This window comes from Platalea leucorodia (genome assembly GCF_965183815.1).
Source record: "Platalea leucorodia genome assembly, chromosome: 6".
NCBI classification, from domain to species: domain Eukaryota; kingdom Metazoa; phylum Chordata; class Aves; order Pelecaniformes; family Threskiornithidae; genus Platalea; species Platalea leucorodia.
Window position 1 is genome coordinate 72,140,512 of NC_138828.1, and position 24,922 is coordinate 72,165,433.

Genomic DNA, 24,922 nt, shown 5'->3' on the forward strand with positions numbered 1-24,922 from the left:
GTACAGTATACTGTCAAACGTACTTCTGACCATCACTTGGACTTCTGGCGTCATTTGGATTCTGACTGACTTTGGCTTCACACACAAATGAATGGATTACACTCATCCATCCGTGGGTTATTCATCTGTTCTGTTCTAGAACACTTGCTTGTAAGACAAGGGTATTTATATCAAAATTAAATAATTAAAGTGCTTTTTGTTTTCTGAGAAACCCCTTCATTTCCACTTACAGGTGCAATTTTCTATAGAAAATGAGTAACATATTTTTTCTACTTAACATATTCAAGTATGATTTATGAAATGTTACTCAGGTAAGACAAGCTTATTTTACACTTTATTTACTCAGAACAGAACACTGATGGGAGCAATAAATGAGAGAGAGAGGCAAGATGATCCATGGTCAGAGACATGACTTGCTTTATGCCACAGCCAGGAAGGGAATCTGGGCCTCTTGCATTACAGACCGTTGACCTCGGAAGAAGAGAGATGGAATGCGTTTTGGATTGGACAACTGGAACAAACCACATAAGAAATCAGTATGTATTGAGAGCTAATGACCGAACACCAGCCATACTTGCCAGACACAGGGGTCAAGATGCGCCAAACATGTCAGGCTGCAAAAATAAGGCATGGAGAGGTATGTAAATGCTGCTGCCCTTATAATGCTCAGAGGCAAATTGACTCTTTCAGAGTCCTCCTCTATTTGGTATAATCTTCAACAACAACAAAATCAGAACTGCTTGGTCAGTAATTGAGAGGCAAAACAATCAATTTCTACCTTGAAAATGTTCTGTGTTGGTTTGGGAGTAGTCCGTTTTGTATTCGAAGCAAGCTATTCCATTGAGAATGTTTTAAAAGTAAGTATTAGCCCAGTGATCGTTCTCATCTTCCAGGATGTTTATTTGGCTGCTGCAAAGGTAGTTAGCCAGCCAGCAGCTTAACTAATTAAGTCGTACTTCCCAGAACTGCGCTGACGGCACTAGCATTATCAGTGATGTTTATGACAAAAAAACAAAGCCAATGAATGAAAATCCATTGTTCTATGCCCTCTGAGAAAGAAAGGAGAAAAGAAAATCAATTATTCACCAAAGAGAAAAAAGGAAAAGAGATGACAGGAACCAGAGCATCTTTCTTTAAGAAACCAACAACAAAAAAAAAAGTTATTTTTTAAACTGTGAGATTGAGATTTATTTTTATAGCAATAGGATGTTAAACAGTCTTGAGTACATTTTTTTTACATTAACTCTGGACCAGATTCGCTGAGATTCTCCTATGTGAAGTGAGTGAAATCATGACTCCAACAGAACTTTCTCCAGTGACTGTAACTGAAATCAGGTTTCATTTGCACTCTTAACACCCACTGAAGAGCTTGCACAAGCGCTAACAAAGGATGTAGATGGCTAACGTGATCTTCAGACAAAATAAAATTCTTAGTTTAAAAACAATACTCGCAAATATCAGAGTTGTTTTTGACATTTGGAAAAAAAAAACAAACCCAACCCCTTAGTTTTGCTATGCTATGCATAGAAAAGCCTGAATTCCCATTAAAGACATGAAATTCTGACTTGTAGGTAGAAGGGCTCACCGCTGCAGTATCTCTGGTATTCTCTATCTGCACACATTACAACCGTGCCCATTTTAGAATTAGCCCAAATCCAGCTACTGATGACCTGTGTCTGGTGCTTTTAAATGCACAGCAGGAAAGCCACGTCTGTAACCTATCAGTTCCTAGGATAAGAGAAGCTGTGATCAGCATCATTTGACTTTTATCTGCAGTTCACATTTGCATCAGCCCTGTTAAATATTTCTGTGGACCGACAGCTGAATCCCAAGCACAAGCAAACCTTTAGTCCCTGCCCCTTGTGGTACCAAGAAAATTCTTGTCTGAACGGTAGAATAAAGTAACACAGTGATGCTCTGAGAGCAAGAAAATTTGAAATAAGAATTGCAGTCACTTTCAAGTTTTACAATCTGATTTTTAATACTTTACAATATTTTGCCTGTAATTTGTGCTCGCACAAAGCACAGAAGGGAAAAGAGGGGCTGCTCATGCTATCATCCATGAGGCTGGCTGGTTCTGAAAGACGAGACGGGCTCTGGGCTGAGCACCCTTCTGCCGCTTCTCTGCCGAGCGCCGGCCATCCCAGGCACTTGTTGCATCGCCTACGGCGGCGTTCCCTCCACACGCTGGAAAGCAAAGCACCTGCAGGACTACCAAACGAGCAGGCTGGTTGCCTTGGGTCACAGGAGACAGCACAGCGAACATGAATCACTTCCCCCCCCAAGACAGACGAGATCATAAGATGTCCTCTCCCACTCGGGCTGCAAAGCTCTGCAATACGCATTTACCTTGAAGTGACGCGAGCGCCGGCTCCCATATTCGCATTTTCCCCCCCTTTGCAGAGAGGGAAGCCGGCCTCCCCGCCCTGACGAGCCCGCTCGCCTTTCCCTGCAGGAACGACCGGCGGGGAAACAGGCGAGGCGCTAAGGACGGAGCTACCGGCCGGCGACAACCCCCGGCTCCCCCGCCTCAGGCAGCCGGCGCCCGGCCCCGCCGGCGGGGAAGGCGAGGCCGGGGCCCCCTCCCCGCCGCCGCCGCCTCATTTAGCGCGGTTTCCCATCCCGAAGCACCGAGGCTGCCCCCGCCAGGGCTCCCCTGAGGCGTAGGCAGCCCGGCCGGGAGGCCCCCGCCTCAGGGACAACGGGCCGCCGTGAGGGGCAGGGCGGCGGCCAGCCCTGACCGCCGCCCGCCCCGGCAGCGCTGGGCACGGGCAGCCGCCGCCCCCCGCACGGCACCGCGCCGCTCCGCGCCGTGCCATACCGTGCCGTGCCGTACCGCGCCGTGCCGCTCCGCCAGGGGAGGGGCGCGGAGGGCGGCGCGTCCCGTCCCCCCGCCGCCTCCTCCTCCACCTGCTGCCGCTGCGCCAGTAGCCGGCTGGGGGGAGCCGCCCGCCTCATCCCCGCGGGGCCCCTTTGTGCTGCTGCTCCAGAGCTGCCCTCAGCCAGGCGGCGGCTGCGTCACGGCCCCGGCGCTGCGGCCGCCCCGAGCCACCCCGCGGAGGGAGAGCCGCCGCCTCGCCCCCCGCTCCGCCATTGTTGCGCGGGCCGCGGCGGAACGACGCCTCGCCGCCCCCCGAGGAAGGGCCGGGAGCCGCGGCGGTGAGTGGCGGGGCCGCTGCCTCACACCTCGCCGTCCCCTGCGGCAGGGCCGGGAGCCGCGGCGGTGAGCGGCGGGGCCGCCCGCCGGCCGCGGGGGGCCGTCGCCCCCGTCCCTGTGAGGGGAGGCCGGGGAGCGCCATGGCGGGGCGCGGCGGGAGAAGGGCGCGGGGTGCCCGCCGGGTGCCCGCCGGGCACGGCCCCGCTGCGGGGGGCAGGCGGCGAGCGGAGCCGGGGCTGGGCGGGCGGGGAGATGCGGCGGTGGGGCCGGGGCGGGGGCCCGCGCCGGAGCCCTCCCCGCCCCGCGGGCCGAGGGGCGATGCCGCACCGGGGCCGTGCGGGAAGTTCCCGCCCGGATCAGGCTGACGGCTCGGGCGTTTGGGGTTGTGGTGGGGGCTTCCGTGTTGCGTTCTGTTTGTTCGTCTTTTTAACTTCGACAATAAAAGCGCTGGCCGTCGTTCTTCGTTCCTAAAACGCCAAAATGTAACCGAGTCACGGCGACCACCGCGTAATTTTTTTTTTTTTTTCGTAAGATATTTCGGGTTCCCCGGGGGCTGGGGAAAGGTCTGGTGCATCCCGAGTTTCTGACGTTTTGCATTTCTGTGCGTGTGTGCCTGTGTGTGCCAGCAGAAAAACCCTCTATCCTGGAAGAATGGTGAAACTGGGGAATAATTTCAGCGAGAAGAGCACAAAGCAGCCCCTTTTGGAGGATGGATTTGACACCATCCCCTTGATCACACCCCTGGACGTCAATCAGCTCCAGTTCCCACCTCCCGATAAGGTACAGTAGGCTTTAGTTTCCACCCTGGAGAATCACACCCAAATCTCAGGCAAACAACAAAAGAATAGGTTACGTGTAACGAGTGGCTTAGAAATGTCAAGAAATACGGAGTGTTTTAAGGCATGCTAGTTCCCTCTGGGGAAAAAAACGTAACGGTTAAGCTAATGAAAATCCAGTAGTAGTGATTTGCATTAAAAAGCAGTGGAAATGTTAGCAATAAGCATTATATAAATTTCAGTGCTGCTGTATGAAATATATAAACATACAAATGCAAGCTTCTCTATGCTGTATTGTCAGCATCCTATTCTCTGTCTTTCTTCTTTGCATCTGGAAGGTACTGTGTATTCTCTGTGAACAACGTGAATTTTCTCTGTCCAGAAAAAGCCCCCCTAATGGGGGGATAAAGCACTGCTTTGTGTCTCTGCAAGATGTACATGGGCAGACTGGCCACAGAGAGAAAGAACTTCCATGTTCCGTCTGTGCTTTGGTAGGAAATTAATGCTATCCCCAGACAAGCTGAAATAACGGGGTGAGAACAGGCCACTCAGTTTTCTCCTTGGCAACTTACGTGGTTCAGAACCCTCCAAATAGGTGATTCAGATGCTCCGTAGCTGGAAGGGAGCAGTCCAGCGTGCTGCTCGCAGGTTGGAAGGGAGGTGTGCATCCTGCATTCCTCATTATATGGCTTGATTACTACGGATTTAATTTTAAGGATTTAGGAATGTGATGTCATAGCCTGTAAATATGTTTATTCTCCTCACAATAAAGAATTCAGTAAGTGTTACTACAGGTAACGCATACAGTAGCAGGATACTTTTTCAGGTATTTCAGTATCCTATTTTTCAGTATCCTGTTTTAGTAGGATACTTGCTTGCACATTTCTCACATATGCATCTGGCAAAAAAGCTTTGCGGCCTTTGAAAAATACAGAATTTAACTGGGAAATAGTAATATCTTCATGCTGATTTTTATTTTTGGCATTGTGTCCTCCACGAGCTCAATTCTACTTCTAGATAAACTGAAGGCTACGTGTTCCTCAGAGCTCAAAAAATCACGTAATCTTATCTTGGGGTAAAGAATTTTAGCTTGTGAAATTTGCCTCGGTAGAGTGTTGCTTGTAGGCAATTCAAATAAATTTGTGCCTCCATTTTAATTGCTATCAACATCATTCTGTGTTGTGTGGTGACCAGTTGGAAGGCATAAATGCAGTAAGCCATAACAGCTGTTAGAGAGCCTGAGGGTCCATTTTCCGCCCTTGGTTACATGGGTGTAAATCTTGTAACCGAGGACAAAATTGCACCCTAAGGCTCTAAAACAAGTTAAGCCTTACTGTGTCTGATACGCCTGCCAACTGGTGACTGGATATAACTGATTACCAGGGACCAGCGTCCAAGGGGCTTTGTGATGTTACTGCACTGCTAAGCAGAAGCCTGAACTGGCGACCTGTATGGTAATAGGTTTAACGGAAGCGGAGCCTCTGTAGTGAACCCAGGAGGTTCTGTGCCAGCCCGATTGCTCCTGCTAGAATGGGGCGGAACTCCTCCCACCTTCATGGTGTTTGCCTTGAACGAAAGCAAATGTACAACTAGGCTAGAAGCTTAAATAAAGGAATGTTTGATTGGCTCTTCTGCTCCTTCCACTGTCTATTTGTATATTAGCTTGCCTTTCCTTTCTCAAACATAGAGGGGAAAAATAAAAACATGTATTTATTGGTCCTTCTGGTTTCCTTCTGTAATTGTCTGGTTAGTCATGTCCGTGTGTCTTTACTGGTTGCTACCGTCTCCAAGGCAGTAGTAGAGCAACTGATGTGAAAAAAATAAATAGTATTAAGTCAAGATTGGCACACAGATCAAATTCTGAAGTACGAAGACACTCGTGTATAATGAATAGGAGTACATACTTCATGTATCTGTGCTTATTATTCACTTACAAGGCTCCAGTATGGCAGTGAAGCATAACTTCTTGAACAGTAGTGACTACAGCGCTAAGAATTGGATGAGTTTGACAGCTTCTAAATTAAAGGGATGAACTGATTTAAATTCATATTTAGGTATGTTAAACAAAAGAAGACATTACATAACCAAGCAGATAGAACTGTACGTTCAGTGTCAGCTGAATGTGATTTGAGTTGCCTGAGATTATGCAACATAAAGGGGGAGGAAGGGACGTAAAATGTTAAAAACCACTCCAAGAATCTTCATAGGGTTTACTTCCATGATGCTGTTGAGCAATCATGAAGTTTATATAGTTATAATTGTTATCTTATTAATTATAGCTGAAAGAGCTTTAGAAACTGCCTGTGTCCTATGTATAATGTTGTAAAAGTGTCCATTAAGCTTTGTGGTACTGAGTGTAGGTACAGTTGCGCATGCTAGATACCATTTCAGGGAAGTGAGGAGAGGGGAACCCAAAGCTTTAATTTCAGTACCTGGCTACCTGAGAGTGTTACAATCTTAATTTCAGAATAATGTAGTTGCTATTGATACCACAGGCTGCTCTAAAGACAGAATCCGGTTCTAAAAATCTAAAAGGGTCTAGATATTTATTCTTTGGACCAACAGAGAAAATTGAGCAAATCTTACCAGTACCATCAGTACAATAAACTGCACCCTACCTTGAGAGTGGTACTTTGAAAAAGATCCTGAAAAAGTGCAGAAGACAAAAATGAGGCAAATAGGTTAGGTATGTGAAAATTTTGTACAATTAGAATGCCTAGGAGAGCACTAGAGATACGACTGACGTAATGAATATTTTAGGAATACAAGTAAGGTGCTAAATTGTGTAGCTTGGGGCAGTAGCTCATAGCAAGGAATAAACTGAAGTTAAAGAGCCTTGGGTGTTTAAAGAGATTTCGTTAACACAAGGGTTTGTGTGCATCTTGCTGCTTGCAGCTGATAATTCAAAAGTTAGATGTTAAAAATAAGAGTGCCAAGAGCTATGGTCTAGTACATAGTGAATAGCAACTAGATGGGTCATTTCACTTCTTTTAAACACTATCCTGATACCAAAGAACGTGGCTACTAGCAGCATCATCATCTGCTAGATTTGTATGGGCACTTTTCAATAATCCTCTCATCCCATTGGTCTCCAGTTTGAAATCCCATTAATGGGATCTCCTGAAGCAAATGGAGGTGGTTCTTTTCAAACGATATGAAGTGGGAAGCTTCATGGTTTGGATTTGAACTAAGGAGATGCTTGCCTAGTGTAGCAGCGCAGTGCCACCCCAGCTGAAAAAATTGAATGTTTGTGAAATTGTTGCATAACAAAGTCATCCTGTAGGTCCATCAGAACTGCTTTGAGAGATAATTTTGTCGATGATTGCTATGACAGGAAAAATAACTAAGAGCTTACAGCTTCCAAAGAAGAATTACACAAAGTGGGGGTAAAAAAAAACATCGCGCTAGATACGCTTGTAAGCAGGTAAAAGAAGAGTTAATGAATAAATAAGATTCCCGTGGCTACTTTCAGCTGACAGCTTTTTGTTTTTTTTTTTTTTTAACAGGTTGTGGTCAAAACGAAAACAGAATATGAACCTGATCGCAAGAAGGGAAAGTTCCGTACTCCTAAAATAGCTGAATTCACAATCAGCATCACTGAAGGGGTTTCAGAAAGATTTAAGGTAAGCAGTGCTATCTGAAGATGTTAATGACTCGGCTATGCTCACAGAAGTGCTTAAAATCAGTTGCTGATCGTAGTTAAAACTGGCTATAACTAACAGCATGACTGTTGTGGGTATAGCTGGACATGAGAAAAATAAATTCAATGTTATAATAGTTCAGTATTTAGCCATTAGAAGCAAAAGCAAATCTTTCAGCGTTATGGTTTGTAGTCCCTCACTGGCAGATGAATTCAGAAGGCACTTCTGTCAGCCTGTGGGCTTCAGAACGTGGCTGGCCAGGTTGTATGTGGGCTGCAGGCAGGTAGCTCTCATGGCATGGATAAAGCTCCTGTCAGTGTTGAAGGACAAGAACCACAAGAATATTTGTTTTCTTTTTGGCTTATTTTTCACTGTGGCCAAACCATTCTCTTAAAAGCACTGTCGTAGTCCATTATGTATTTTTTTTTAATAGTTAAATGTATGACTTGGCAGCTCAGGGATGTATACCAGAACTCTCTGCTATCAGTTTGCCGGGTCCAATTGTATCTTACAGCTTGGTGACGGCTGTTACTGGCAGATGGCAGTTCAGCAAGAATCTGACTCAGATTTACTCTTTAGTGTCCACACCCCTATTATTCCCTTTGGTGGTCCCAGAGGAAAGCTGAGAGCTTAACTGGTGCGAGGATTGAATTACCTTTCCCCCTTGTCACTGGAGGATAGGTTTTCTTGCTCTGTGTAAGTAAAGCAAAGCAGTAAAGTTGGCACTTCAGCTCATGCTTTCCTACCTATTCTCTTAACGAAGGAAGACTACAGGTTTTCAGTGCTGTTAATTTGGCATCTTATCCAAGGATGCCAAAGCATTTTTAAACAGTAGGCAACCGCACTGTTCAGTGCACAAGTACAAATACATTTGGAAAGCCTAACGTTTAGTATGAGGGAAAAATACAGAGTTTCGGTAAAGATGTGGGTTCTCTTTATATTGCACACTTCTAACCTCTGTTTGCATGATAGGAGTTTTAGGTCGCACCCAAAGATTCTAGTTCTGTAATTTGAAGAATAAAACACAGGAGCTGTGCCTGACCAGTGGTTCTAAAGGCTGCGCAGTCCCAAGCCTACCTCAGAAGTGTATATACAGCTCTCTGTGGAATCGGAGTGTGCTAACCAAACAAAGTGAAGGCTTACGGAGCGGTTAGGTGCTTTGGGCTATGCTTGCAAAAGAACTTTGCAGAGTGTTGCCAGAACAAATGTTTTAAGTGCAGGTCACCTGGTGGAGTCTTCAGCCGTGCAGTGAAGCATGTAGCTTCCCTGTAAGCTGTGTGGGGAAGCACCCCAGATAGCTAATAAGAGATGTTATGGGGTGTGGCAGGGATTTACTAAGGAGGTAAGAAGCCTCGTTCCAGTTTTTCTATTCCCTGATTTGGAGCAAGGACATCCCATCCCTCAGGGAGAATGCTACATTCTCACTAATGTTCTCTCTTTCTCCTCCTGGCACCATTAGCAGCAGTCCTTGAGAGCACTCCCTTTCCTCTGAGGTGGGGGTTGTGTACGCTATATTGTTGGGTAAGATGCAGATGGACAGCTCAGAACCAGGAGGACTTATGTCTAGCTGTCTTTTGTGCATGTCCTGGTCACACTAAGGTGATCTGAAAATGCTTACTACGCTGTAGAAGAGAAAGGGAAGAAAGTGTTTAGTTTGAGTACCCTGCTAGGACTTTGGTTCCAAGCAACTGAGAAGAACCGATGCCTGAGGAATTTGCACTTATCCACTAGCTGTAGGGACTAAGGGATTTCATCGCTCGAACATTAAATTGTAGATAAGGAAGGGTTTTGAATATCTTGGTCGCATCTAAATGTTTTGTGCATCTCTTTGTAGATCTGGGTTCTTTCTGTCTTTGTTGGGAGAGCTGAGCAAATGAGACCTTGCTGCACAACAAATAAATAGCTTGTTCTGCTGTTGGGTAGTCTTTTCTAATTTGTATAGCTGAAGAGTTAGAAGCCTGAGCGTTTTCGCATTGGATTTTTATATACCTTTGGATGGCATACTTAAATAAAATGTCTTTTAGATATTACTTTATGATGATCACTCTGGGATTAATCTCATACTACAGGGTTGCTAGGTTTTGCTGCTAGGTAACTACTGCATCAGAGAGAGGTTTCAGTAAGATTTGCTATCTCTTGGGAATTGCAGGGTGATTCACACTGTGGCTGTAAGTCTAGGCTTCTAAAGAAGAGTGTGGGGGTTGATCAATTAGGAAAATTGTGGTTCAGTTAATTGAAAACAATAGTTTCATGCAGAACATTCAGGTCCTAAAAATGTCCCTTAATCTCTGTATAACAATTTTAGAATTGAATTATGCTGCTTGCAACATTTTAAAGAGAACTGACTGGTTCTCCAGCAGGGATGATTGTCATATTCACCACTCCCAGTAGTAAATATTACATGAATAATTGATGAAATTTCATAAATATGTAGATGAAAAGTACTGATTGTGTGAGGTTTTCTCCTGGGTCCTTATTAATTGTGAACCATCATGTTAACTGCAGCTGTTGATTCTGAGAGAGCAAAAGGATATTTGTTTGAAAATTAAATATTTGCTATAATTATGAAATGCATTATTTAACTGGTAGGATATTGACTTTGGCTTGTGTTCATAAAAAAAGTTTCAGATGCCATTTTAATGGCTTTAATATTGTACATCACCGATGCATAAGCTTGCGACAAGACACAGCCCAAATGTTGTGCTAAAAATAAAAAAAGTCAGTCAGTCGTATTTACAGATAATTCACATGTGTATTCCAAGATGTACTTCTTAAATAAGGACAAAGCAGATTGCATTTTTGGGATTCAACAGTGCAGATCATCTAAAGCTGTTCTTGAGAAATTATACATTATAACAAACGAAGCAACTCCAGCATGTGCATATGTCGTGTAGATCATTTGGTGTTTTAGCAGCTGGGTGAATAAGAAATTATATAAAACGTATTTTCTGCATTCAATCCACATTACCACAGTTATTACAACAGAGCTGAGAATGTTTACAAAGAAAACTGCAAGTGTAATTTTCCTGTATGAAGCCACATTCTGAATTCAAATCAGAATCTGTCAGAAGAATGTGAAGGCTTCCTGATTCTGGGAACCCTGTTGTCTTAATTTAGTTTTATGGCACTAACGACACCAAGGAAGAAGTGATTTTTCCCTGAAGATTATTTTTCATTGAGCAATAGAAGTCTTGCTTTTGTGCTTTGAACAGTGTAGGCTAATGTGGGGAGTTGGTCCTTCACATCTGGAAAGCAACTTTGAATGAGGCAGATTTTTCTCTCCTGTAAATTTTCTGCTGTACAGAACAACGCAGCAGGTCTGGAAATGTCATTTCAAAGGAGTCTTATGAATCAGGACATAGGAGGAAGCTATTGCAGGAGAAAATTGATGGCATCAGTTACCCAAGGCCAAACCTTTGCCTCCCCCGTTGACAGAGCAGCATTTTTACAAACTCCAGTTGGATTTTGTAGTGGGATGTCTGTTCTGGCACCCATTGAATTGAGCTACAATTGAGAGTTGTGCACAAACACACCAATTAGAAAAAAATAAGTCTGTTGTATCAAAGCATGAGGTTTTTTTCTGTCTTTGGGGAAACCTGAATAAAGAACATTCAGAAGTATTTTGAAAGCAAACACTTATGTTTCCCAATAAATTTCAAGCCCTTAAATAAACCCGAGCTGTGGTATGCCTTAAACCATTTGGTTCTATTCAAAGGCAATTCAGTTCTTCAGACTTTATCCTTGACATCTCTACATACATCTAACTGCAGAGCCAAAGCCTCAAGCTTATTTCTGTGGTAAGACCATATGGTGCAAGCCATGTGCTATCAAGTAGCAAGCAGTTGCTGAAATGTCTGCATCAGGTTATGGAAGAGGAATCGAGACTTCCTTTCAAAATCAGTGCTCGCAGTGTTGCCTGGTCATTTTAAGACTGAAAAATGTGTGTAACGTATTTAGATATTCCATTTTTGATCTGTCTTAAGGGGGCATCCTTTAAAACATGTTTCTGCCTCAAGACTTTTTTACCTGTTCTTAGTAATACCAGTGATTATTGCTGCAAAAACAATCACAGACAAGGAAAACATTTCTCTGTTAATTTCTGTGTGATTGCTGTGTGCACTGAGTAGCTCTGCACCCACTTAAAAAGTCTGTTAGGTGCATGAGATGTCAGCTGATTCCTGCACAGGATATCACTTCCTTACGTGTATTCTGTGTCTGTCACTTAGTGCTGGAAGAGTGACAGGTACTTACTGCCGTGAGTAGTTCTGTTTTCCAGTAGAACTACTCACGGGATTAAAGTTGCTCTCAAGTATGAGCATTTGGCAGGCTTTGAATTTTATCCTTTATTACTTCAAGCAAGAAAAATAAAGGAGATTCTTCTTTCAATGTAACTGCTATTTTAAAACAATTGATGTAAGTAAAGGCACTGCATGGCAACTGTAGTTTTTTCCATTTTTTAAAATGTTTGATAATTCCCTGATATGACATTGACAGTCCTCTTGCTAAATTTTTGGCTAAAAGGAATTTTTTTACAGTCAGAGCTGGAAGATTTAAATAAAGTGGATGCCTAACAGCAGCCCCTCTGCTCTAAGTCAGGTGTCCTCTGCTGTTGTATCCATTAGAAATCCTTTTCTCGGAGCAGAACCAGAGAGTGGTGACACAGGTGGTGTTTTGGGTCTCTCCAGATGTAACACTTACATAGCCTTTCCTCTTCTGCAGTAACCTTTTCCGGCCTTTCTCCTGGCCTCAGTAATATCTTCTGGGTTTGTGTGGGAAGGTAACAAGGTTCCTACCTGAGCGCCACAGCATTTCTTGAACTGCTTCTTAAGATCTCTGTAGTTAAGAAACTAATACATGGTGCCGTGTGATGGAAGATGATGAGAACACTGTCATGAACAGCTGCGTTAAGCCACAGTGCTAGACTCTCAAGGCCACTGCCTTGTTAACCTGTTTCTGTCTGACGGTATCTCCCTCAGGTTTTATTAATTGACTCCCTTGCAGGCTGATTCTGTTGTCTTGCTGTCACTGTTAATAAGCACTGGGTCTGTAGCTTCTTTTCAGTTAACTGTCCTTCATGAATCTATCTGCCTTTCTTGCTGCTACTCCCAGTCATCTCCAGGTAAGCATCCAAGCCAGTTCCCTTTGTCATCTCCGTTTGAGAAAGATAGATAGTCTTTTGATTTCTTCTGCTTTTTCTGTACAGTCCACCCAAAGACTATCATCCTCTTTGAGCACAAAGGTTTGATGGGAATGTTCCAGTGAAGAAGCTGAGTTTAACAGATAGATACCAGTCATATAGCTAAACACAACATGTGATGTTAGACATACTCGTCTGAAAGGAGGCACCTGGTTGTCTTTTGAGTCACCAGTCATCTTGTATATATGTATGTATATTCCCATAGCAAGTATGGGAGATTGTACCAAGTTGTTCTGTATAATTTGGATTGCTTTGTAAATGAATACGAGTCAAATGTTGCATGTATAGATGTGAATGTTCCTCTTTCATGTTGCTATTTTCTTCAAATTGAACATTTCTTACTCCTTAAGTGCATTGTTTCAGATGCATCTTTCATGTAAACTTCCAGGGACAGGCCCAGGTAATAGCAAACAAGACTATAATTTTGGAAAATGAGGAATGTTAGGGGAAGTGGAGAGCTGATGTCAGTGTTCTCTAACGTGCTGGTAGAGGGCATTGTGCAGTTGGAGATGCAGGATTTCAGTGGAGAGAGGTGAAATGGAGGTCACGGCCATTTGCAGGGAAGTCAATGTGATGTTTTACGAATTTTAGTCTGTGGGATGCAGCCAGACGCAATCTATTTTAATTACAGTCTGCCTGCCTAAAATTCTCTTGTAGTTTAAATTGGATAGCAATAATCTTAATTTCCTGTCCGAAATGATTGTACAGAGTTGCTGTATTTCATCCTAGAGGGCTTTGCATTTCACTGGTGAGCAAAGCATAAATTGGTTGTAAATCACTTCAGATGAAAGGTGCTCTATAACTGTACGTCTTCACACTTTTTGTTTGGTTCTAGCACGAAGCCTGTGCCTAGCACTTTACAGCCAAATCAGAAATGAAAGTTGTGTTCCCAAGAGGCTGCAATTGAAATAGATAATGTATAGATGCAGAGCGGAGATGAGATGTGACCAAGTGCCAGTGATTGAGCAGTGAAGATTACTGCATGTCTTGTTAGTTCCACTTTAGTTCCACTTCTTGTAATAACAGGGATGCTCCTAGGTGGGTTTGTATGATGCAAGGTGCATGACAGAAGGAAAAGCATGAAGGAAGGTGGTGTAAACCAGCACAGCAGGAGTGGGTTAATGAAAGAATTGCAGGCAAGAGGAGGAGGCATGATGAGAAAGGTGGAGGTGAAGGCAGAGGGAAAACAGATGGCACCCAGGCTTTAGTGGGACAGTGGGGCACAGGCAAAATGGATGGAGATAGAGCTAAGAGGAACAAAAGGTCAGGCTTGTGCATGCCTTGAAACATGGCTTGTAATTTGTTCGGAAAGGGACAGGAGCCAGGAAAGGGTGTGAAGAGAAGCAGGCACAGTTGGTGCAATTGATGAATTTTGCCATAATACTCTAGCTTGATTAAAAAGGGAGTGCAAGAAATGTTAGTGAAGCGAGGAAGGAGGAGACTGCAGTAGCCAGGCAGAGAAAATACAGCTCGCAGTGTTTTGCAGCTGTAGCAAAGTAGGATGGACTGATTGGGAAGATCTAGCAGATCTTGATGGTAAGGCCTTATCATGAGGTGTTTACATGTTAGTGTAGTTGTCAGATCTGGTGAGTTTCATTTGTTTGGCTAAATGCTTACAGAGACTTAAGACAGGTTTTTTTTCTGTGAGTACACTTAGTTAATTCATTAGTCATCTCTCACTTCGATTACTGTAATGGCTTCTGGCTAGATGTTGTCCTTCTTCTGCTCTTCACTTGCAATCTATTAAAAAAATCTTCCACATACATAATACCTTGTCATCTTTTCTCTTAGTTTTGCTGCGAGGTCCCCTTAAAACCAACTTTAAAGGACACACTCAAGATGAAAATGAAACCACACTTTGAGTTCCTAGTTAAAAGAAATGGTTGGTTGTGCTATCTTGTGGTTATTTCGTAAAAGGTATTTTAAAAGCCCATCACTTGTGTGGTGTGACAGGCACCTTGGAGTTCTGCAGGATGTACATGGCAGTGAATGATCATAGTAATTCAAAAGACTCCTGCTCCCACTGTGTGGGGTCCTGCACTCAGCCAGCTGGCTACCACAAGGAGAAGAGAGTCAAGATTTCCTCCTAGAAGAAAGGGAGTGGTGTTTGCTCATGCGTTGCATCCTCTCCTACCGTGAAGAGAGGAAGAGGGCAAGTTGCTGCTGGTACCTCGGTAAGAAGAGAATAACTTTCCTTTAGTTTTTAGTGAGTGTGCAAAGTTGCTGTGGAAGAAAGCAATAAAACGGCAGCTTTGGTAGCGCTTGTGGTCTAAAGAGCAGCTTGTTGCCTTTCCATGCTTTTATTTCTGAAAGGCATCTGGGAGGAGAGGGCTCAGAAGGTGAGGCAGAGAGGTAGGATCACGCTGTGTTACTGGCAGGGGAGGGAAGCTGACTGCCTCACGTTCAGAAATGAACCTGGGGATCTGACAACCGTGGGCCATCGGTGGTGGGTTATTATGAGAGTGGATGAAAATGGGTATTGGAAGGAAGAGAAGGACTTTCAGCTTATAAGGGAGAAGTGGATTGGATTAACAGGTGATTGGGATCACCTTGGAATCGAGTGATGGATTTCTTTCCGTCTGTGTTGTTCGTGTGTGCGACTGTCCTTTACTTAAATAGAAGTTACTCATATCCTGAAGGATGGTAGGAGAAGGGGGCGTCTCTTCTAATAGGAAGGAGACAAGAGCTTACTTGATTAGGGATTTGCAAATGGAGTGTGATTGCAAATTATTGGAGATAACGAGAGTAAAAATTTACATGTTAATACCAAAATTAATAACATCAGGAAATACAGTAAGTGAGAGAAAGATTCCATGAGAATTATGAACCAGGAGCCCTGAGAGCTCTTCCCGGTGGCTTACTGTGTGGCAATGGAAGAACCGTGCTGGACGTGACTTGTACGAGCAGTGAGAGCTCACAGCACCACGTAGGTAGGTGAAACAGGTAAATGCTCTGTGTCTCAGCAGATCAGCCCTGAGGCTGTGGCTCTGCAACTTGCCAGGCTCCAGCAATCCACGCAACGCTGGGCTTTTGACCTCTTTCAAAAAACATAATTACTTTCCAAAACAGTTTCAGAGCCTTGGAGAGAGTGATTCTGCAGTGATTGTGGAAATGCAAATATTTTTCTGTTGTCTAATATTTGGTCTTAACTACAAAAGAGCTTGTTAGCTTTACAGTATGTTCCTGAGGCCTCATCTGTATGTCAAAATGGTTATGACTGGGAACTAATGTTACAATTCTGCTATTCCTTGCCAGTAGGATGGCCAGGGAATATGGTTAAAATGCTTTGAGATTTGAGAATATTTTTCGAAGCATCTTAAGCTGTGTACTCCTATTTGCGGAGGAGACAAATGTGAGCTGAATTGATTGTACCATAGCAATTGTTCTGCTTGGTGTCCATGTCCCATGTCACAGGCCTGTGCTGCTAGAGAGAGCCAGCCTTTCTTGAAGGCTGTGTGGAATATATCTTGTAGGGCGTGGGAAGCCTCAGCAATAATCCCATCTGGATTTTATCTTTTCTATCCCCACTTTCTAGTCTCTCTTTTCCGTTTCTTCTCTAAGGGGAAGAGCAGTGCCTGTCAGAGCAAAAGGAACAGTAGAACATACACTTTGTGGGAAGTGAATGACGCGAAACCTGCAACTGGGACCGGGCCGTGTGTGTGTTGTAGAGCTGCTGGGCTGGGTGAGGAGTGCTCCCTCCGTTCTGGTTCCCCATCTTCCCGTGCTGTCCCGCAGCAGCTGCAGCTCCTCGGGGGAAGAAGGGCTGGGCCCATGGCCCCACAGGGAGACCGGGCTGCGGACCTCCTGAGGCCCAGGCGTGGTTAGGGCCCCTTGGCCTGGTGGGGCAGGTGGACCCTGGACATCTGCATATGGGTACAGCATGAGACAGGCAGTGTGTGGGACTTAGAGATACCAGCAAGGTGGTAGGGAGGTGGGACAAGGAGCCCCAAGTGGGAACTGCAGACTTAGGGCAGAAAGGTCAGTTTCTCTAGAGCTTGGAGTGCAAGGAGAATTTTGGGGGGAGAACAGAGAATAAGGCTCGTTACAGTTGTGGGGAGAGAAGACACTGGAAGATGGGATGCAGGGTTTGGGCCAAGCCAGAGGGTGCAGGGCCTTGTACGCGTGTGCAGGTGGGATAGCTGAGGAAACACAGGAGGGGGCCCCAGACAGCCATAGAAATAAAAAGGGAGAGGCCTGGTTAAAAACATAGGAGAAGGACTGAGCTAGGGCATGGATTGGCCAGGAGTGGGGGGGTTACGGTGTTCGTTATTACACTGGGCCACAGAGAATGACCAGAAAGGAAAAATGTGCTTGCTCTCTTGGATTCATGCAGGTCATACTGAGACATGGGACATGTGAGCAGAAAATATGAGGTTGGCAAGACAGAGTGATCTATCCATGTTAACCTTTGTGTATGCAAACGAATAATAAACTTGGGGAAAGACTAATTGGATTTGAAAATTGATGTCAGTGTGAGGTTTTCAGAGGGTGATTAAGAATGTGATTTTTTTTTTTTTATAATCCAGTGGCTGTTCTGAGAAACTGAAGTTGTTGCTATTAACCAGAAAGGTCCTTTGCTCCATGTCTCATTTCGATTGGCATTGTTACATTAATATCTACATTTCTTCTGCTAAATTACTTTCTGATCTGCAGTTCTCCCTGCCTCTCCTCCAGCCCTTCTTTTTTTGCTTATTTTCCATCTGTCAAAAATCCTTATAAAATCCTTGGCTTCAGCAGCACACGATACTCCCCACCCTTGTTTCAGCCAGGAAATTTAGCACTCGCTGTTGTCTGCCCATGGTGAAGTTTGCTTTCCTGGCATGAGAAATCCCTAAAAGTTCATCTCAGTCCTTCAGTGTACTAGTCCCGCTGCCACACGCAGTTTGCAGTATTGCAAATCCTGTTAGTTCTGGGGTTTATCATAAAGGGAGTGTGTGGTGGTGTTTTTTACCAAGAGGCAAAGCTATGTTTTTTTGTTGTTGTTGCTTTCTCAAATACCCGATTATTCTTGTTTGCATAATTGACCCTGATGTGCCTAAATTCCCTTTTTAGGAGGTGTATACAGCTGGCTTAGTCGTCTTTGTTTAAAATTTAGATCATATTATAATTTCTTTTAATTAATTAATCACATAATCTTGTTTGTTTCTGTTTATTACTGTTTCGTATGCTGTAGCACATGCTGGCTTCTTTCTAACTTGCCAAAAAAAAAAAAGCTCAACCACTCTTACTCTGTAATCTCCTTGAGCTACTCATTTGTCTATCAGTAGAAGCTTTAGAATAATAAAACACCCATCTGGGACACTCTCCCATGTAATGAATGCCATTTGCAGAGCTCACACCTTCCACAAAAATGGGTCTGAACTAGGGAGCTTTGCAGTGTAACTGCTAGGCCAAAGTCTTGTGCTTTCTCTTGTCAATGGGTGAGGTAATTCCAGAGGTTCTGTCTCCCATCTCACATAAAAGGCTCCCGGTCTCCAGCTGCTTGGAGTATATTCCTGGGAAAGGTTAGCTTGATACTGACACTGATTTCCGATTCAGCTTAAGGTATGTCCTGAATTTTCCTCCAGCCCAAATTGAGGACCAGAGAGGTATTTAAGGAGATGGTGAAAAGTCAGTGCCATGTAATGCAGGCTGTAATGCCTCCTCTGAGCGTTATGGAAGGAGGTGCCGCTGAACTCCTCGAGGCTAGCCCTGTGTTGAACATGGTGTATTCCCTTATGGATCTGGCAGTGAACTGCTCCTGTACAGTCTCCGTGTGATGGAAGTACTGTTTCAACCTATAAATTAAGGAGCATTGAGCAACCAAGCATGCAGGCTACTGCTGTAACTGTCCGTACCTTCATAGCAGGTGCAACCAACTCTCATCCTAAGAAGGGAGGGCAGACATTACTTTCTCCTTGCCCTGCTAGGGTCACCTTTGTGTTACCTGGATGACACCTGTGCTAACTTACTGTCACCTGACTCCGCTCTTGGACAGGCACAGGGAAAACAAACATACTTACCAGCTGACATAAACTAGACTTACACTTACATCATCCAAATACTGAAAAAGCGGCAGACCCAAGCTACCTCGATGTGTCCTTCTGGCCTCGTGTGCACTGGACAGAAATGCAACCAAAAAAGCCTTGCAGTACAGAGGCAGCGGGCCACTGACCAGATCCTCCCCTTTCTTACCCGAGAAGGGGGAGGTAGAAGCACTTAGATGCTGCTTCCTTGTTCTCCCTCAATAATTAAGAAGCTGTTTTTATCCTTTGCTTGATTTTACTGTAAAGTGCATTCATAGCTCACTTCTGCTGCCTACAGTATCAAACAGCAATATAATAAGCAGTGCATTACTAACATAAGCGTGTTTTATTTTTCTTTACAGGTAACTGTGCTGGTCCTTTTTGCCCTTGCGTTCTTAACGTGTGTTGTATTTCTGGTAGTCTACAAGGTTTACAAGTATGACCATACCTGTCCAGAAGGATTTGTTTTCAAGGTAAATTGTGTACACATTCTAGAAAAATAGGAGAGTATGTAATATTCTCTGTGTTGTTTTCTGCATAACCTTGATTAAGTCATGCTGTATTGCATAGAAATTTGTGTTTGTTTTCATAGGTTACTGTGCTTCCTGCGATGTTTCTTTCTGCTTAATTTCTAATCGAGGTTGTACTATTGCAGAGTTTTCATAATGTTGTTATTTTGCTAATGCTTTTAACATTGAAAATACAGCAAAAGTCCCAACACCAGTGTCCTTCAAACATACTTCATCTGCAGTTGTCTGCATGAAGCCCTCATTTATCGGGTCATACAGTTTAATGTTGCATGTTCCTCCAAATTCCTATGTCTTAAGAAAGAAGAGAATGATAAAACCTGGAGGAAAAAAAAAAATTACTCTGGAATATGTGTCAAAGAAACAGTAGAGTGATGTTCTCATTAAGAGCAGCAGAGTTACCTTAGGGTTATTTTTGTAGAAAGAACTTCTTGTTCTAGAACAGTGACCTCCGAGCCCTACTGCCACAGGCCAAAAGTGATGCCAAAAAAGGGAAAATACATTTATTGGAAAAAATACTGGTGCTAACCGAAAGGGAGGCTGGGGCTCACTTCATTTGTGCGAGATGATAGCGCTGGCTCCTCAGCTATGACCTGGGCTGAAAGTCAGAAAGGTAACATTGATTTCTCAGTTGTAAATTTAGCAGTGTTGAACTTGGCTGTAATTAGATAGGAAAAGTAGCAGTGATGATGGCATTCTTCCCTCTGATTTTTTAAGAATATTTAGTCACATAATGAATCACATGGGTACCTAGTATGATTTTCAAAAGGAGTTCAGAAGGAATGGCTGCCTCAGCACTCCTTCACGATCCTATTCAGGACTTTTGATGCTGTCACTTCGGGCACATGAATACTTTACAAGAATCTAGCCCAAAGTTATAATCAGTGATGCCCTGCTGGATTAACTTGGCTCCAAGCATTCAGTTTTAGGTTACTGCTTTCCCTTGGTTCAAGGGCAAAAGATACTGTGATTAGAATATTGGGCTGTAAGTCAGAAATCCAACTCTTGCTTCTGCTGTTGGGTTTTTGTGTTGTCCCAGACAAGCACTGGAACCCTGCTGTGCTCATGTCTCATGGGATGATAGCCTTCTTTTCCTAAGCTTTCTCTTGGCTTTGGGCAATTTGGAATAAGGACTGTATGTTCCTGCCGAGCCTGTCTTGGTGTCATCCTGACTTGACAGGAATGCTCCTGTCCTAAGTCTGGTGACAGCCTGCTGCTTCTGCTTCCTTTCATATCGTGTTGTCCCTTCCTTTGAGTTGCAGCCTTTTGGCTTCTTTTGTCTTGTCTTCCTAGTGTTGCAAACATTTAAGGGGAGAACAGTTTCTTAGCTATATTTCAGTTGCACTGTGAACAGAATCCGGTTGGGTTTCTCTCCTCTGTTTGAACCAGAGGTTGGGCAGAACGTCCCATAGCTCAGGGGACTGTGGTTTCTAAGGTGCAGCACACGCACAGGGCTGCGTTACTCTCCAGTGTTGGGTTTTGTGGAGGCTGTTTCCTAGCTGCTTGATGGCATAATGCCAGGAGACACAGCATCTTTGGTCCTGTAACTCTTAGAAGTGTTTTACAGGATAAACGCGTTAGCAAATGACACAAGGCCTGAAACTACCAGTGTTGGCATGAGTTTGTATTTGTTGCCTTTGCATCTTTTTTGGGATGTCCATAATATGTCATGGCATAGCTTGGCACAGATGTCCTAAGAGAGATGAAGAAGTCTGTCACCTTGTGACCAGTGTCTCTGTGGACTGGCTTCGTGCTTTGGGTGGACTCAACAAGGTTCTCTGGCCTGGATGTCCCCAGGCTTCGGATGCCGATGTGATCTTCCTGGTTAAGGGCAAAGGCGTCTCTGCCTCAGGAAGCCCGGTACCATGGGAATCTCTGCGTAAAGGCTGAGCTACCGCAGCTGTGAGTCAGACTCACTCTTCTCTGCTTTGATGCTCTCATACATGGAGCAGTTCCAAAGGTTTCAGTGTTCTCAGCCTTTCTGCTGTCCTACGCAGCCAGGGCTTGAAGGGCTGCCTAAAAAGGTGCTTGTTTTCCCTTGTATAGCAACCTTAAAGTGCTCAAGCCTCAATTTTGTGCTTGTTCAGGCTTTCAGAAGCGCTCTTTAATGGCTGTTGGTGAGACTCACTGGAGTTTTCCTCAAAGACCTGAGCGCACTTACATCCTGGAGGAATTTCTCCAGGGCTTTGGTACGCTCCGTACTGCATCTGTTACTCTTTAGCTCTTGTTGCCAAGGCATCTGCGTTCTGTCAGGCTCATGGGCAGTACAACAAGGTAATTTCACTGCATTAAAGACAACACCATCATCTATTAAGTTTGGAATTACTGACCCAGCCAAGTTAATGTGGCAGAAGATACTATTTATAAGTGAATACCACTGGGGTCTTTATGTCAAGGGAACAAAAGGAGTCATCGTAATACAGCCAGATACAGACTGGCAACCAGGATTTTCTCTGGCATCAACAGCCTTAACCTATAACTAATTTCTGAAATAAAAGGGTTGTGAAAGAAATAAGAGACTGGCAACTCGCTTTGGAGCATCCCAGTTTCTCCTCATGGCCTGCCTTATTACTTCTCTCCTCTGGGAACCATGGAAGCAAATAAAAAGGATGGAGAGGAATGTTCTGCACAAGCTGAAGGTCTCAGGCAAGCAGCAGGAGGAGAATCGCCACCAGTGTCCCTCGCTCAGTCACTCCCGAGCGCTGCATGGCTTGCCTTGATGGGGAACTAGGGAAAGGGGGCTGTCCTTGGGCAGTACACAAGGAGCAGCGAGTAAAAGGAGCGGCTCTTCCCATCTTTTCTAGAAGCCTGAAATCCTGGGAGCAAAAATCCAGTCAAGATGGAAACTCTGCTGCGTGTTTCTTCAGGCTCAGATGTTGTGCATGTTTGTGACTACAAAAAATAACATCACTGAGTCATTTTGCCTGTTACAAAGCAAATTGCTTCTAAAAGCAACAAAAGATTCTGTGGCATTTTTTTAGACTGGCAGTAATCTTGGCTTGTCTTCTTGAATTTCCTTGGCAGATTTCATTAGGTCAATGGACTGTGTTCCTTCCCCCATTTTAAATATTTAGAATTGTGACTACATTCCATGACTGGATGAAACGATCACTACAAAGATGTCTGTGTCTACGTACTACTTAGTCATTTTTTCACATTGGAAGTAGTGTCAGTTATCCCAGATAAAGCACGGGTAATACTTCCAAAAGATGCCACGGTTGATGCAGGTGAACACACATATCACATAGCTCTATTCCACACTTGTCCTGGATTATTTTTTTTTTAAATCTAGGTCCCAGTCTCGCAGCTGGCATACACAATGATTGTGACCATGGGGAAACCTCTGTTGACTTCAACAGTGCTGAACAGGCACAAGTGTCTGCTCAGCCAGGGTTAAATCCCGCCTGCGTTGTAGTGCTACTTCAGACAAAACCGTGAGGGAAGATTTGCCCTGGCTGCTACAAAAAAGATAACAAACTGCTTAACAAAAGATAAGAAATAAACCGAACCTGGGTGGATGTGGTAGCTCTGAGTGCTGTTGTGCGTCTGGCACACATCGCACACAGGCAGGTTAGAAGCGAGGAGGTGTTGGCTCCATGGGAGGACTGTTAGTCCTGTGACAGCAGGTCTTCTCTCAGCAGTCAGACTGCCTTCAGCGGGGGCAGGCAGGTCCATAAGGCTATCTGTAGCCTGTTGTTTTGGCAAGTCTTGCCTTTTTTTTTTCATACCTTTTTTTCACTCTAACATTTTTAGGATGCAAAATTTATATTAAGCCGAGACTGTCTGCTGGATCTGTCCCCCACTCATTTTGTGCTTTATGATTTAAACCACTTGAAATTGTTGTTACTGGTGCTTATGTGGTTTTTTTTTTTTTTTTGGACAAGGACAAGAGTCAACCCTAAAGTAAATGTGGGCACATTTGAGATAGCATCTGGTCTCAAAAACCATGGCATTGTTGCATGTGTTTCTGTGTCCAGGAGTTCACAATATTAAGTTTCATTTGCCAAGTTCCGTGAGAGCAGTAGCAGTTCAAAGTTGCTGTGCTGTAGTATTATAAGTTTTAGTCTTCCAGCGCTAGAAGACCAAACAGCGTATTTCGTTTTAAAACAGTCAGAGTAGAAATGATTGAACTTACTTTTCCTCAAGCTGCAGCTACTCATATTTGAGAAGGTCGGTTCCGTTGCCCAGATGGCTGCCCCACCACTCGGCGGTATCGGGCAGATAGGGCAGAGGACCTGCGGAGAGACCCGTGACCTTCTGGAGCAAAACCTGGGGCGTCACAGGATATGTTGAAGTCATTTTTTCCTTCAGTGCCACTAGCTGCTTCGTAGGCTTTCACCGCATCAGCACTGGAAGAGTTGCTGGATGATACCTGCTGACTGTGCACTGGACATGCATGTTCACTTTGGTTTTTAAGATGACGGCAAGACTTGGATCCTACTTAGTGTTTAACTCTCTAAATCAGGTGTTTCACTTTCAAAAGCTCTGAACATCTAGCAGTTTCTATGTAGTGCTCCTAAGCTTCTGGGAAATTAAATAATGTAGTCCCACAGCTAAAGACATTTTAAAAAGTCTTTTTTTAAAGCTTTTTAAAAGCCTGCTGTTGTTGGCTACATCTTTCTGACAATCAAGAGTGAAGTATTTTGTGTGCGTGTGCACACTTGCCCATAAGCTTGGCCACCCCCAGTGGTTTCCCCGTACGTCTATTTACGGGGCTACAAAACTGTTCATACCTTGGCACCAATAGAGCTGTATTAATTTCCATCCCTCAGACTGACAACACTCTGTTGAAGTGCCTGAAGCTAATCTAGCGATAGGATGCAGACATCTGTAATTGTGGACGAAACAATTGGAAATAGGTGGGGAGGAAAAAACCAGCAAAATATGGCTGGAAGTAGAGATTGAGTACTTTTAAAAATAATTTTAGGCAAGCATGTTTCTTGTATGTTCATTATTCTGGCGTATACGCCCAGATCGGTCTTCCTGGCAAATGCACAAGTAGTTTAAGGATTGCAGGGAAGAACATTTTGAACACAGTAGGACAACACGGCGGTTAATTGCTGTATGTTGCATCTTGAGTCACAGAAAGTGAATGTTGGCTTAGACTAAAAGGAAGAGAAAAAACCCCTAACCTACTTGTGGTGTGTACGGTACCGTATCAGTAATCTAAGTGATGGATTTTCTTTTCAGAATAATCAATGCATTCCAGCTGGGTTGGAAAACTACTACTCTGAACAAGACTCCAGTGCTCGAGGGAAATTTTACACAGTCATAAACCACTACAACCTGGCCAAACAAACCATCACGCGCTCAGTGTCCCCGTGGATGACAGTACTGTCAGAAGAGAAACTATCTGAACAGGAGACTGAAGCCGCTGAGAAATCAGCTTAGTATGATAAGCTAATTATTAACACTATGTCATTTGAAGGTAACTAAGGGACTTTAAGGAACTTTTCATTAAATATAATTATGGATAATTTAGAGGTTACTCATGTTTATGGTGCAATTGCTTCTGTTTGCTGATACTGCTTTGCAAAAAAAAAAAAAAAAAAAAAAAAGAGAACAAAAACTTGCTGCAGAACACTCATGGGCATAAACCAAGGTGCATATCAGCATTGC

The 24,922-nt window shown here is 44.0% G+C and overlaps 1 protein-coding gene across 2 annotated transcripts; it reads left to right on the plus strand.

Annotated features, from left to right (window-relative positions):
- Positions 1-3,808: 3,808 nt before the first annotated feature.
- Positions 3,809-24,694, plus strand: NSG1 (neuronal vesicle trafficking associated 1; the record flags this gene model as incomplete). Of its 2 annotated transcripts, XM_082315673.1 has the most annotated exons (4): positions 3,809-3,937; positions 7,440-7,556; positions 19,139-19,249; positions 24,494-24,694. In XM_082315673.1, 4 exons carry the CDS (start codon positions 3,809-3,811, stop codon positions 24,692-24,694), a joined length of 558 nt encoding a protein of 185 aa, XP_082171799.1. The 2 variants fall into 2 exon arrangements, with proteins under 2 accessions (XP_082171799.1, XP_082171800.1); XM_082315674.1 differs by lacking the exon at positions 7,440-7,556.
- Between the last annotated feature and the right edge of the window lie 228 nt (positions 24,695-24,922).